The sequence below is a fragment of the Ursus arctos genome, unplaced genomic scaffold (assembly GCF_023065955.2).
Source record: "Ursus arctos isolate Adak ecotype North America unplaced genomic scaffold, UrsArc2.0 scaffold_14, whole genome shotgun sequence".
In the NCBI taxonomy this organism is placed as follows: domain Eukaryota; kingdom Metazoa; phylum Chordata; class Mammalia; order Carnivora; family Ursidae; genus Ursus; species Ursus arctos.
This window is the reverse complement of record NW_026622808.1, coordinates 66242373-66256549: the sequence shown is the minus strand read 5'-3', so window position 1 is coordinate 66256549 and position 14177 is coordinate 66242373. Positions and strand designations below refer to the sequence as shown.

Sequence of the window (14177 nt, the reverse complement as noted above, 5' to 3'; positions counted from 1 at the left end):
CGGTGACAAACGCTGTGAAGTGTTCAGTTAATTATCTCCTTCCCTCGACAGGAGGATTCAGCCTATCTTTTCTTATTGTGCTTAAAACAGGCTCTTGGTACCATATGACTTAAATCAATGACTGGGTCACCACGACAGTCACCTAGCTGGCCTCGACCCCCCTGCAAGCTATTCTGTGCAAGCAGCTGCACAGGAAACCCCCCAAATGCCTTGCCTGCCTTGTTTCTTCATCCCCCCACCCTCTCCCAGTTAGAGAATCTCAGAATTGCCCCACTCCTTATGGAATAAAGTCCAAATTCCTCTCGAGGCCCCGACTTAGCCCAAAGACTCTTCCCCCTGAAGAGTCCAGTGCAGAGGTTAAGAGCTTGGCATTGGGGTTGGACAGTCTTGGGTTCGAAGGCTCTGCCCTGTAAGCGCTGAGGTCATCACTGTGAGCTGCACTTCCCTTACTATATCGAAGATCCTCCTTTCCAGAGAGTTGCTTTGAGGGTTAAATGGCTTAACACAGGTCCATAGCCCCTGCTCTGAAACCCTTGGGGCCAGGTGTGCTCTTGGAATTCAGGATTTTGGGGGGTTTTAGAAAGGGGACAGGGTGCAGACAACATGGTACAATATCCTGTTATCAAATACAGGAATATTTCCCCTGCTAAATGAAAAATGAAAGAATATTATGAGTGTCACATGGAGAAATAAAAGTCATAAACAGCCTCAGGCCAGTTCAAGTCAAGTTTTGTTGCCAAACAAATTCCAGAGTTTTATAGGTGTCAGTGGATGAGGGACTGTGGACATGGACGCGCTAAGTTCTCATCTCCGTGCCCAACAAACAGCACCCTCTGTGCAGCCAGACTGAGTGGCCTATGTGTGGGCCTCAGATCAAAGCTCCTCTTGGCATCTGGGCTGAGTGAAGGGGGGTCTGCAGCCCTTCCCCGTGAACTGGGATCTTTCTCCATGCCGAATGGCTCAAAGAAAATTAGAAATGATCTGGCCACTGAAACGGTCAAGACTGCAAGGGCCCTGCAGAACCACTGTTTCCTTTGACTTCATACCCGGCATATGTTAAAAACGGAAACTTACAAGGCAGGTTTCTATCTATTAAGAAATGACCAATTTTATCTCTTTAATCCACGGAAGATTTTATTTTATTGGAAAAGGTTTTGCTATTTGAAAATCACTGTTCTATGGGTATCTCTCTTCTTTAAGCTACAATCTGAAATCTTTTTGGTTAATTCCTACCCTTTCAAAACCCAAATTAGTTCTTTCAGTCACCAGGTAATTACTGGATACCCCCTGGGTGTTCCAGGCTCTGTTCCCAACACTGCAGCTTTCCCCCAGGCCTCCTGCTCCAGATCCCTCCCCTGGATCCTTGAGGCACTCCGCTGAGCAGCCACTCTGCCCTGTATCAATCAACCAATCAATGGTTTTATCTTTCCAGGAGTCTGACTCGATTATCCAATTAGGATGTGGGAGTAGGGAACCCACCACGTTCAACGTTGTATCCCTAGTACCTTGCAACAAGGCCTGGCACCCAGGAAATGTTTAATGAATGAAAGAAAGAGCCGGGTTAGAATCCCAGCTCTGCAATTTCCTAGCTGGGTAGCCTAGGTCCATAACTTCACCTCTCTGAGTCTCTGTTCCCCCATGTATACAATAGTGACAATAAGAAGTACTTTCTAGGATGACGACAATGGTTAAATAAAGCACCTCATACACCACCTATAAATGGTAACTATGAACAACACGCAGGTGTGCCCAGGGCTAAGTGGGGTGGGGGGAGGGGGGGTACCTTGGCGGTGCAGGTGGCCCTGAGTGGCTCGATGAGCCGGTCCACTCTCTGCAGAACGGGTGCAGGACACAGGGTAGCCAGTCGGGCGAGCATGATGAAGGTCAGCATCTGCCCAGGAGGAAGGAGACAGAGTTCACAGTGAAATGGCCGAGGACCGAAAGGGGCAGAGCCCAGGGAAGATCAGAGACTCTGGTACCAACACCTGGCGCTCAGGTCCAAACTCTAGCACTAATTCCCGCCGGGGCCCTGCCAGAGTCTCTCCGGCTCCGGGCCTCAGTCTTCTTATCTATAAACTGTGAATGGCGATGGCTACCATGCCAACTACACCCGGCTGACCTGAGGAGGATCAGATCAGAAGAGGCACCAGGGAGGCGGCGATTCTCCAGCTCAGATGCTCACAGGGCCAGGCAGATACTGCCCATGAGTGAAGAGGGCCGGGGGGCAACCGGGAAGGAGTAAGAGGCCCACACTCCAGATAGCCGCTCTCAGCTCCAGCCAATTGTGACTGTGGGAATGTGGCCCAGAGCGGATGGCCTGTTTTCAAAAGAAACTTTGATTTTCATGGAAGATCTCTCAACTTTGAAATGTTGGCACCCAGTTAAAAAAAAACAACCTACTGTGTGAGCTAACTAAGCACAGCTACAGGCCTGGATGCAGCCTGCAGGAGATTAATGGAGGCCTCTCAGGAAAATGGTCAAGTTCCCACAGGCGTTCCACAGCATGAAGGATAGTTGTCCGGATTCTTTGTGCCCTACTCACCCCACCAGCTGTCTACCCTGCCCTGAGTCCCCCACAGCCCACGGCAAAGGAGGGGGACCGGGGCCAGAGCAGCAAAGAGGATAGCACTACACAGCACAAGCTGGTACCCAGGGCTCCTCGCCTTCCCAGCTGGTGCCCTTGAACTCTGGTCTCTCCCCTGTAAAGTGGACATCATAAACCTACCATCCAAGGATAGGGCACAGACTCAACAAGATGACGCTGGGGGCTCAATCGATGTCATACCCACCCTCCTCAACACCAAGAGGAGCCCGGACATTGGGGTCCAAATGGTGCACTGATGCCCAGGCCCCGTCCTGTGCTCCCGGGAGAGCAGACGAGAGGACAGTGGGGCCAGAACGGGTGAGAACAGGAAAGCCTGGAAAGCCAGGGAAAAGGCCTGTAAAAACAACTGCCTTTTATCAGTCGACAGTGGGTCTTGGCCGTCTCTCACATCAGTGCAAAGGGACCTGGCTCCCTCTTCTTAATGCGGCTAGCAGTCCATGACCACAGGTACCCAGTTTACTGAGTCAGCTTCTGACGGGTGGACATTCAGGAAGCCGCCAGCTTTCTCCAACCTCCCTCCGCCGACCACAGGGCTTTGAAGAACAATCTTGAACATAAAAACTCCGAACACATTTTTAAGAGTAAGTCCAGAGACTGTTCATGGAGACAGAACTGCTAGGTCAAAGGTGTGTCAAAGAATTCTAAATGTTTCTAGTTACTGCTAAACCATCCTCCAAAGAGCTCACCCAGTGTAGACTCCCACCAAACGTGTTTGAGAGCCTGGCTCTTTTTCTTATTGAAAAAGAACAATGCAGGGGCATCTGGGTGGCTCAGTCGGCTAAGCATCTACCTTCAGCTCAGGTCCTGATCTCAGGGTCCCAAGATCGGGCTCCCACATTGGCTCCCTGCTCAGTGGAGAGCCTGCTTCTCCCTCTCCCTTTGCTGCTCTCTGCTTATGCTAAGAGCATATGCTTATGCTCTCTCTCTCTCTCTAATAAATAAATAAAATCTTAAAAAAAAAAAAAAAAAGAACAATGCAGTTATCTTCATGGGGGTACCTGGGGTGGAGAGTGGGGGACAAACAAGTAGTGGGCCCCAGCGGTTCTCGCCTGTCCCCTTGGTACGGGGTGGGCACGGGCCTGGCGGGGGATCCGTCCTACCCGGATATCGTAGTGATCCTTCAGGCCGTCCTCCACGTGGTTCAGGAACTCGCAGATGTCCAGCCGGCCCAGGCAGCTCTCAAGCAGCGAGTACATGCACTCAAAGGCTGCCTTCCGCACGTCCAGCCCGTCGTCCACCGTGTGCTTAAAGGGCCCCATCTCCACCTGCAGAATGGAAGGATGACCTCAGGGTTACGGGATGTGACTCTAGGGTGTACGAACACTTCCCTTAGTCCCTGCTGCACACCCCACCTCCCTTGTTCAGTACTGTGTTCTGTCCCCAAATTAAGCCTCGTACTCTCAAGTCTCTGGCCTTTGCTCAGCCTGCAATGCCCTTTGATGGTAACAGTAACAGGGGCGCCTGGGTGGCTCAGTCGGTTTTAAGTGTCCGACTCCTGGTTTCAGCTCAGGTCATGATCTCATGGTTGAGGGATAGAGCCCTGCGTCAGGCTCTATACTGAGCGTGGAGTCTGCTTCAGATTCTCTCTCCCTCCACTTGCTCACACCCTCTCTCCCTCTCTCTCTCTCTCAAATAAATAAAATCTTTAAAAAAAACAGTAACGGTAATTATTATGGTCTATGGAGCAGTGATAATGTGCCAGCCACTGTGCTGAGTGCTTGACAAATGAAATTTTACTCAAGAATCACAACAGCCCTAGGGAGACAGCGTTACTATCAACCCCATTTAACATATGAGGAAACTGAGGCTCAGAGAGGTTAATCAACTTGCCCAAGAACATACATCTAGTCAGTGGCTGAACTAGTTAAAAACCCAGGTCTCTGAAGCTTTTAACCACAAGGCTCTGTTCCTCATGGTAAACTCCTTCTCACCCCTCAAAACCCCACTTAAATGCCCCCTCTTTTGGGAAACTTCCTGAACCCCTCTAAACACAGTCACTTCCTCCTCAGCAATGCCAGGTGGTTCAGACCTTTTTACTATATTATGTGATGACAGCTATTAAGTCACCTTTAATCTCTGCCCCTTAAATCCTTATTTAAGGATTTAAATAGGTCAAATAACCGGCAGAACGGGTGTCTCTGTCCTTGGGGAGGCCAGGAGCTCCCTGGCGGCAGACACCATGTCTGGTCCAGCTCTGATCCTGGCACTCTGACACAGGGCTGGCACGCAGTGAACACCCGCCGAATGCTGAGTGATAATACGAAGCACCAACACTTCCTGAGGCCGACGGTGGGCCGGGAGCAGTTCTGAGCACCTGCAGGACATAACTCATTGACTCTCCTCAGCAACGCTCTGAGGCAGACACAAGTTATTTTCCTCAGTTTGCCCAAGAAGAGAAACTGAGGCTCTGAGCAGATTAAATGGTCCTGGGCCCACGTGCCCAGGGTCACACAACTGGGAAGTGGAGAAGCAGGACTTTACCCAGGCCACAGCCCCACCAGTCAGGCCCAGGGCTCCCTGCTCTGTCCCTCACCGGCCTTACCTCTCGGATGAGGTCCCTGCGGATCTTCGTCTCCTGGTAGAGGAGGGGCAGGATGTCATCCAGCAGGTCCCGGACCAGCGAGGGCTTGTTGTGCACAGCTGAGTTGAAGAAAGCCAGAGTGGCCCGGCGCACGTTCAGGTCTGGATCCTGCAGGCTCTCCATAAACTCTCCTGACGGAAAGAGGAGAAGCGGTGTGAGGGATGGCTCGGCCAAGACACAGACCACCTCCACCCCCTACCTCGGTTCTCTGCTTCATGTGAGCTGTGCGGACCTGGCTGAATGGGGGCAAACATGTTCTGAGCATCTACTTTTTTACCAGGCACAACAAGTCCTTAGAGCCCAGACAGGAATGTGAACTAGAGTCTGGCATGGGTTCAAATCCACATTCCACTACTTCCTAACTAGGGGACCTTGATAGCCTCAATGTCTTCATCTATAAAATGGGAGTAACGGCAAGTACCTATAGTGTAAGACTGTTTTTAAGATTTAAAATGTAGTGATGTAAGATAGATATATATATATATATATATATATATATATATATATATATATATATATAAATTTTTATTATACATATTATGTATTTATATAATTTAAATATATATATAATATATAAATACACAGCAGAGGGCCTGGCACAGAGCAAGGATTCTATAAATGGTAACTGGATATTATTATAGATAAGGCTCTTGAAGATCAGAGAGGTGAAGAAACTTACACATTCACACAGCACTTCTCTTGAGTATACCTTTTTATATAGCTCAGACTTTTTAATAACAATGTTCTACGTGCTCTGTAAATAAATAAAATCAAGAATGAGGGGACTCCCTAAAAAAAGCACAAAAACCAACAAAACCCCTAACTATATTTCAAATGATTAACATAACCAGCAGGTTATGAAAGAGTAAAACAACTATCCAAGTAACTTAGAAAGCATTTTGACTAGATGCCCTCAGGCTAAAGACAAAAAGCCCCATAGACAAATACTGACTTTTCACAGATATAAAGGTTAGCAATTCTCGGTCTCCTTTCTGTGTATTCCAGAATAAATCTTATAGATAGCGGGAGCTGGTTTTCCCCCTGTACGAGAAGGGTATGGAACGGGAAGGAAGGAGGCTAGGAGGAGCCCTGCAGTGCTGGACTGGAGAGAAGGTAACTCACGTACATGCGTGTCTGTCTGTGTACACACACTCGTAAGCCCAAATACTCCCCAGTTCTGTCTGCCGAGAGGGCCTCGCAGCAACAGCACCCCAGGAGCAATGTGCACACCCAGTGTCCAGATCTTAGATTCTAAGTACCATTATCTCGTCAAAGGAATCAGGGCTCCCTGGAGAAATGGCTGGTTCCTGAGCTGGGGCAGGAAAGGCTCAAGGTGAGTCCAGAGCATCTTATTGCCAAAAAGTAAGGATATGTTCAAAGGATGATGGAAACATGTCAACAGAACACTGGAACCTGCCTGAAGGGCCCCCCACTGGCCACGTCTGAGACAAGCTTGAGAATCAAATGAATGAAGACAGCAATAAATTATAATTCACTGAATGAAACAGGAGTCACGAGTCTATAATGACGTGAGTAAATAAATAAGTGGGGGAGAAGGAAACATTTTTTCAGAGAACAGAAGGCAAACTAACAAATACAAAAGGAATGCTGGAATTGAAAGTCACTATTTGGCAACTGTCAGAAGTCACTGAAGCAGGAAAGAAACCACAATGAATGCACAACGCAGTGGGCAGAAATCTGATGAAGGGACACCTGGGGGGCTCAGTCAGTTAAGTGTCTGCCTTCTGCTCAGGTCATGATCTCAGGGTCCTGGGCTCAAGCTCCACGTTGGGCTCCCTGCTCAGCAGGGAGTCTGTTTCTCCCTCTCACTCTGCTTCTCCCCCTGCTTGTTCTCGCTCTCAAATAAATAAATAAAATCTTAAAAAAAAAAAATTTAATGAAGAGGAAGACATTTCCACAGACTCAAAAATACTTACTCATTCCAAAGGAAAAAGTAATTTTAAAGATTTTACTTTTTTGAGAGAGAAGTAGGGGAGGGGCAGAGGGAATGGAAGAGAGTCCCAAGCAGACTCCACACTGAGCATGGAGCTTAACGTGGGTCTCGATCCCACGACCCCAGGATCACAACCAGAGCCAAAACCAAGAATCAGTCACGCAACTGACTGTGCTACACAGGTGCTCCAGGAAAAAGTAACTTTAGAGTGAAGAAAACTGGAAGTCTCCATCTTAACCAGGTGATCAGAGTTACCCTCACCAATCATGCGGCAAACCGCCATCATATGCCTCCCAATATGACGCAGTGGGAAGAACATAAAGTCTCCCAGCAGAGGGATGCTTGGGTGGCTCAGTCAGCCTTTGGCTCAGGTCATGATCCCAGGGTTCTGGGATCGAGTCCCACATCGGGCTCCCTGCTCAGTGCGGAGCCTGCTTCTCCCTCTCCCTCTGCCTGCCGCTCTCCCTGCTTGTGCTCACGCTCTGACAAATAAATAAATTAAAAATCTTTTTTAAAAAAATCAATGATTAAAAAAAAGTGTCCCAGCGAAGCAGGATTCAAACTGAGAGCTGGCAACCTCTGGCTCTGGTAGTTCCTAGACCCCCCACTCTGAGAACACAGCTGGCAAGACCTGCTCCCCTCTGAGCCTCTGCTTCCTCGTCTTTAAGATGTGGCCAGTCCCACACACCATGTAGGGAGCTGTGAGAATGAACCATGGTGAGCTACATTAAAGGACCTAGTTTTGTATCTGATACACAGTGACAGCTTGAAAACTGGTGCGAACATACAACAAGAACCAAACACCCAGGCACGGGTCCCCAGGGCCGCCAGCCACGGGCAGCTGAGACAAGATGAGGAAAATCGGGACCGGCAGCAGTGTGTGCCCCCTGCGCCAGGGGATGGGACGAAGTTGCTGCTGGTACCGCTATGGCCTCTGGTCGTGTTCTCCAACCCCGAGCGTGGCCACGTCTGCGGACCCCTGGTCTCACACAGCAGCGCCCCGGCAAGTGCGGATCAGCACCCCCGTTTTACAGGTGGTGATGAGATGATCTGTCCGTGCTCACACAGCCAGAGAGTAGCAGAGCCCGGCTGTCAACCCAAGACTCCACACTCCACTTGGCTGCCTGGAGGAGGAGGGCCAGACTCCAGTGTGGTCCAGTGACAGGCCTGCAGGCTGGGAGCTTTGAATGTCTGCCTTCTCTAGGAAGAGCCTGGTCCTGCAGAGCCCCAAGAGAGGGCTCACCAATGAAGGCTCCTTGGGCTCCTCAGACAGGGGATGAGCTGGGGAGCCGCACTCCCCAGCTCCAGTGCAGTCCTACCCAGCTTGCTGCCTGCTGAGGCCAATGCGTGTGATAGACTGGTGGTTTTCCACTTGTAAGGTACCACAGGGTACCTTCCCCTCAGTAACAGATAGGGTCTCTGAAATAAACTTAGAACCTTACCCCCGTTCTACAGAGGAGGAAACTGAGGCTCAGAGGTGAAGGGGCATGCTAGGCTCACCCAGCATTTAGTGCCAGCACAGGGATTTGAACCCAGGCCCTGCTGCCCATTATGGGAGTGAGGTAGCTGCCTGGGTCTCCAACGCCCCTTGGCTCATGTGTAAGAAAAATCAGCCCAGACTCAAAGGCTGGGAGGGGGGCCTGAATGGGGCCAGGGGCAGAAGGAAGGGGGTACTCACCAATGAGGCTCTTCAGGAGGGGGTCAATAGGATGGGGCTGGTCAGAGATGAGGAACTTGACCGCAGTAATAACTGTGCTCCGGGTGTGTGGCCGACCTGCAGGATGGGAAACAACAGCTTGGTGAGGGGCAGGGCGGATCCTGGACACTCACAGCTTGCAAGGCGCCAAGGCTCTCTGCCTCCCTGCAACACAGAACTGGACCCTCCCCATTCAAAACAACCATCTCTGGTGACGTCAATGCTCTCATTTCCCTTGGCAGCCTAAAATTCATCCCTAAATTCTCCCTGCTGTGGCTAACAGGAAAAATGCCAGTTCTCAGGTAACTGACCCTGCAGAATGCAAACAGGGAACCAAGAACCCAAGACAGTGGTCAATCCACAGCCCAGAGAAAGACCTTTGCTCAGGTCTTAGGGCTGTGTTCTATTTTTCAGATGCATTATCTCAATTAATCCTCAGGATGGTCCTGTTAATTAATAAATGGTAAGATAAATCAAAATGTTTCATAAAAATTACTAATCTCTATTTTACAGATCAGGAAAAAGACCCAGAGAGGTTAGGTTCACCTCTAAGGTCACACAGCAGATCCAAAATTCAATGGCTGATTCTGAGCCCTGGCTGGGCCCTCCTCCTCAGCCTGCATCCTCCAGGCAGGGGGCAGGTATGCTCCAGACAAGCTGAAGGCCAAGGGGATTCCAACAAATTCAGAACACCCCCAAACCTTGGTAATGGAGAAGTCACTTACTTTTACTTTTCTGCATGCTGAGTACAGAAGGTAAAGAAAGGAAAGGAAATATACCTCCCATTATGGTGAAGGAAACAAACCGGAGCTCCTCGCTCCTCTCCTCCCCCAGCATACAACAGTGATGGGTTAAGGTTGTTTCCATCAGTAGACTTTACATTCGACACTCAGGGAAAAAGTTTACGTTTTGGTGCCAGGGTGTGAATAAGGGAAAGAGTTGGTGACTTTAGACTTGCAGCTTCTTCCCTCTTACTCTCTCCTTCCTGACTGGCTCCTGAGAAGATTCGGGGTGGCTGATGAAGATATGGACAACAGGACAGGACGAAGTGAATTTAAAATGAGGAAAATGATGGGGCACTTGGGTAGCGCTGTTGGTTAAGAGTCCAACTCTTGGTTTCAGCTCAGGTCACTACCTCAGGGTCGTGGGATCGAGCCCCACCGTCGGGCTCCCTGCTCAGTGGGAAGTCTGCTTAAAATTCTCCCTCTCCTTCTCCCTCCGTGCACACACGCTCTCTCTCTAAAAAATAGACCTTTTTTAAAAAATCTACTAAAAAATAAAATGAAAAAAAAAAAATGAGGCCGAGGAAGAATATAGGCAGGGAAGTGAGAGGAAGATTAGAGTGAGGGCAGGGAGAGCCAACCGGGAAGTCCCACACACTTGCTAGAAGCAGGCCACGAATTTGGCTCCAAGCTTCCAGGCAGCTAAAAAGGAAATGTGACCGGCTAGCTGGCTCGACAGAGTGTGCAGGAGGCAGAAACCAATCAGAGCTTGGAAATGGCAGAGCAGCTCCTCATCCCAAGACTCTGGCCTCTCAAGGTTCCTCGTGAAGAGCCCTGAGTGTTACAGGCAATGTCCTCGGTATGTTCTTCCTGTCCACACAGTGGTGGTGCGGGCCGCAGAGCTGCTGCTTCCAACCCAGCATCCCAGTAAGGCCTTAACTGTAATCACTAACAGCAATGATAGCAGTTACTCACTTAGCATTGATGACATACCAGGTACTATGTACCCAGCACTTTGCCTCCATTCTGTCAGTGAATACACGCACTGACCCTATCAGGGGCCAGCTGACCAGCTCAAGGTCTGGAGGCCTTTCACTTGCCCAAGTGCCCCACAGTCCCACCTGTCTGCTTTCTTCCTCCCTGAGCTTCGGAATGTCTTGGCATGCCCTTGTCTGACCACCCAAAACCTGCCCCTGGTTTTTGCCAGACCCTCCCCAAACCCCGGGGGGTATGGCACCCAGTCGTGGTCTACATGGACATTTGCTCCTGGCTCCAACTAGCCCGAGACAGCTGCACTCCCTGCAGGCAGAGAACTGCTTTCATTAACTTCCGCCCAGAGCATGAGGCCCCGGTCCACACCAAGGAGCACGAAAGTGGCATCATGCAAGGCTTATTTTTTGAGGGGATATATTAAGGATTCTCTCTCCTGCATCCCAGAGAGACCCCAGGAGGAGGCCACAAGTCTCTGGAAACACTGTGTTTTTAAAGACTCCTCTGTCCACACTGTGACTCTCCGACCCAGTCGCTTGAATTAGCTCACTCTGAGTGGGCCGCTCAGAGGCAAACTGCCCACTTCCGATCTGGACTGCCTTCGCCCACACCTGCGCCCCTACCTGCAGCAAGCTGCTTCCGGAATCGGGGCAGAAGGAATGGAGGGTTCACGAGGACCAGCTTGCCGATGCACTCAGCCACCACCCCCCGGGTGCCCTCCTCGGCGCCCTCACAGCGCTGGAAGAGCAGGGTCCAGATGTCCTCGGCATAGGGCTTCAGGCTGTCGGGCTGGGCAGCCCCCAGGGCCTCCCTGAGCGAGTGCAGCAGCAGGTACTGCCGCCGGGGCTCAGCCTCGATCTGCCCCAGAAGGAAGGGCAGGAAGTCGGGCAGGTTCCCGGCGCCCACGCGGCCCAGCGCATAGGACGCAGCCGCCCTCACGTCCTCACTGGGTGACCCCAAGGCTTCCAGGAGCACTGCCTTCAGCTCCCGCTGGGGGCCTGGCCCAGCCACCTGGCCCACCTCAGCCAGCGATAGGAACGCCAGGACCTTGACCCCTGTGCTTGAGTGGGGTGACCTGGCATCGCAGACCAGGCGGTTTGCCGTGCCTGCCGCCTTCTGGGGACAGGCGGCCGCGAGGGCTGCCACACACCGAGCCAGAGAGTGGAACACCTGCTTGTGCAAGCCTGGCCCACCATCCGCAGCCTCGTCATAAACAGGTGCCGTGAGCATGCGGATGAGCTCCTCGTAGTCCACGCACGGGGGGCGGGTCCCCACCAGGGCCTGCAGGAAGCCTTCAGCAGCCGCTAGCACGCTGGTGGGCAACAGGGGTGAGCGCAGCAACCGCAGCAGCTCTGAGAGCACGGGGCCACTGACCTTGGCCAAAGAGGCCGGCTGGGCCTGGGTCACTGTGGAAAGGAAGTCCACGGCCAGCTGGGCCACGTGCATGTCACTCTCACTGACCAGGGCAGGCAGCTCGGCCAGCACAGCCTGCACGGCAGTTGGCGGGAGGCTAAGTCCCTGGCTCTGGGCCAGGGCGTCCAGGGCAGCCAGCGTGGCCAGCCGCAGTGCCCGCTGGTTCTTTCGCAGGAACGAGGCCAGAATGGGCAGTGCCTCCGCCACGATAGGCTGCAGGTCAAGCTGCAACGGGGACACGGCCACCAGCGTCAGCGCCTTGACAGCAGGCAGCCGGGTGATCTCATTCCGCAGGCGGTCCAGGAGGAGCAACAGTGACGGCCCTAGGTCATCCCCGAGCCGGTCACCCAGGTGAGCCACAAGGTGGCCCATGCAGGCGATGGCGCGCTCCTTCACTTCCTGGTCCAGGTCAGTGGCACGGAGCCGTGCCAGGGTGGCCGCAGACATCTCTCCAACATATGGTTCGGGATCCAGTGTCCGAGGCCTGTCCAGGGGCCACAGGGCCCGCACCAGCTCCTGGAGCACCAGCAAGGCCTCGGCCGCGATCTTGTAGAAAGGGTCGGCTACGCAGGCCATCACAGGTGGCAAGAGAGTAGGCAGGTGTGAGTGAAAGGCCACGGCTGGCTCCGTGCCCAGCAACCCCTGTAGGAAGGCCAGGGCGTCCATCCGGATAGTGGAAGAGCTGGAACGGTCCACCAGAGAGAAGACAATGCCTGTGGGGTGGGAGCAAAGGTTATGGGGCCGCAGGCAGGCCCTGGATATGGGAGTGGAGCACCTGCAGGCATCTGAGCTAGACCCAGACCCCAAGGCTCTTAGGCTGCAGATTCTGAAAGGTCAGGGCTTGGCCAGGGCTGAGGGACGCAAGGCCAGGAAACCCCTCCGAAACCAGGAAGTAGGGCCTGTACCCCGGCTTTGTTCTCACTGCTGGCAGTGGGGAGCCACCGTAGGTGGCTGAGCAGGGGTACCCACGGGGATTGAGGCCTGGGGTCTGGGTTCTGGAAGAGCACAGGACAGCAGATACCTGGCTGCAGTCCATCCTACCTGCTACCAGCACGGGCATGTGCTCTGCCAGGCTGCCGGGGAGGACACCCGCCAGCTCGGTGAGGAGGCTGAAGCAGCCCTGGCGAGCCCTGACGCTCCGATCCTTAAGCTGCCGCTGCAGGGCCTTGATCACAAGAGGCACCTGTGGGCAGTTTGAAGGAGACCAGTGACCACCCAGGAAACCTGGCTGTCCCTTCCAGTACTGGGGGGCTTTGCCCAGGCACATGCCCATGGAGGACCCCGGTGCGGGAGGATGGCTTCATCCCCAGCTTTCCATCACACACTCCATAACAGGCACCTGAGTCCGCACGCAGACCCTTGGCGGTGGCTACTCTTTCTGGGCCTTCTTTACAGATGGGGAACAGGTCAGAGAGATGAAGTGACTTGCTCCAGGTCACCCAAGGCAGTCTGGCTCTCACCCCTACACCCCATGAGGGGAACGGAGGCCCCTTTCCATTCCCCGCCTAGCTTCTCTCCCCAGATGAGCCCAGCTGTTCCCTGAGCTTCAGATGCCAGTGAGGCAAAGGCTCCCAGATCTACATCTCCAACGTCAGACTCATTCGTGGGTAAGCCGCTGGCCAGACCTCTCCACGTGGGCATCCAAGGACCTCCCCCATAAATGTCCAGAACAGAGCTCCAGATATTCCCTTCACCACGTCAAGGAGCGGCAGTTCATGCTTTAGCCGGAAACTCGCACTCACATGACACCTTCCTGTCCCTCACCCTCCAATCCAATCTGTCAGCGAGACCCAAAAACTACCCCTCCAGTCTGACTAGTCCTCTTTCCCGTACTCCCAGCCCACAGCACCATCCCTTCCACTCGCACAACTACAACGGCTTCCGGCCGGCCTCCAGAGGCTACTCTTTCCCGCCCTGTGGGTCCATTCCCCACACAGCAGCCAGAGCGAGCTCCTTCAAACGGGAATGGGATCCTGTAACTCCTGTGGCTTTTAGGCCCTTAGAATAAAACGGAAACTCCTTCTCAGGGGGCCAGAAGCCCTATTTGTGCTGTCTGTCTGCCGTTAGCCTGTGTGGTCCAGGGGCCAGTGTGTCACCTGCCATCCTCCCCGCTGGGCCTCAGCACCTAACACAGGGCCAGGCAGAGTCTGGGCTCAGGGCGCACTCTTCAGTGGGTGGACAGATGGTGGGGCAGCGGAAGGATGGGAAGGCGGATG

At 52.8% G+C, this 14177-nt stretch overlaps 1 protein-coding gene across 1 annotated transcript in view; it reads right to left on the bottom strand.

Annotated features, from left to right (window-relative positions):
• The window catches only part of CAND2 (cullin associated and neddylation dissociated 2 (putative)), a 32992-nt gene that overhangs the window by 2838 nt on the left and 15977 nt on the right, over positions 1 to 14177 (bottom strand). Inside the window, exons 9-14 of the mRNA XM_026501406.4 lie at positions 13003 to 13144; positions 11172 to 12674; positions 8819 to 8914; positions 5148 to 5317; positions 3706 to 3870; positions 1784 to 1891 (exon numbers count right to left, since the gene is read on the bottom strand). Coding sequence (XP_026357191.3) covers positions 1784 to 1891; positions 3706 to 3870; positions 5148 to 5317; positions 8819 to 8914; positions 11172 to 12674; positions 13003 to 13144 — 2184 coding nt within the window. The remainder of the gene's footprint in view (positions 1 to 1783; positions 1892 to 3705; positions 3871 to 5147; positions 5318 to 8818; positions 8915 to 11171; positions 12675 to 13002; positions 13145 to 14177) is intronic.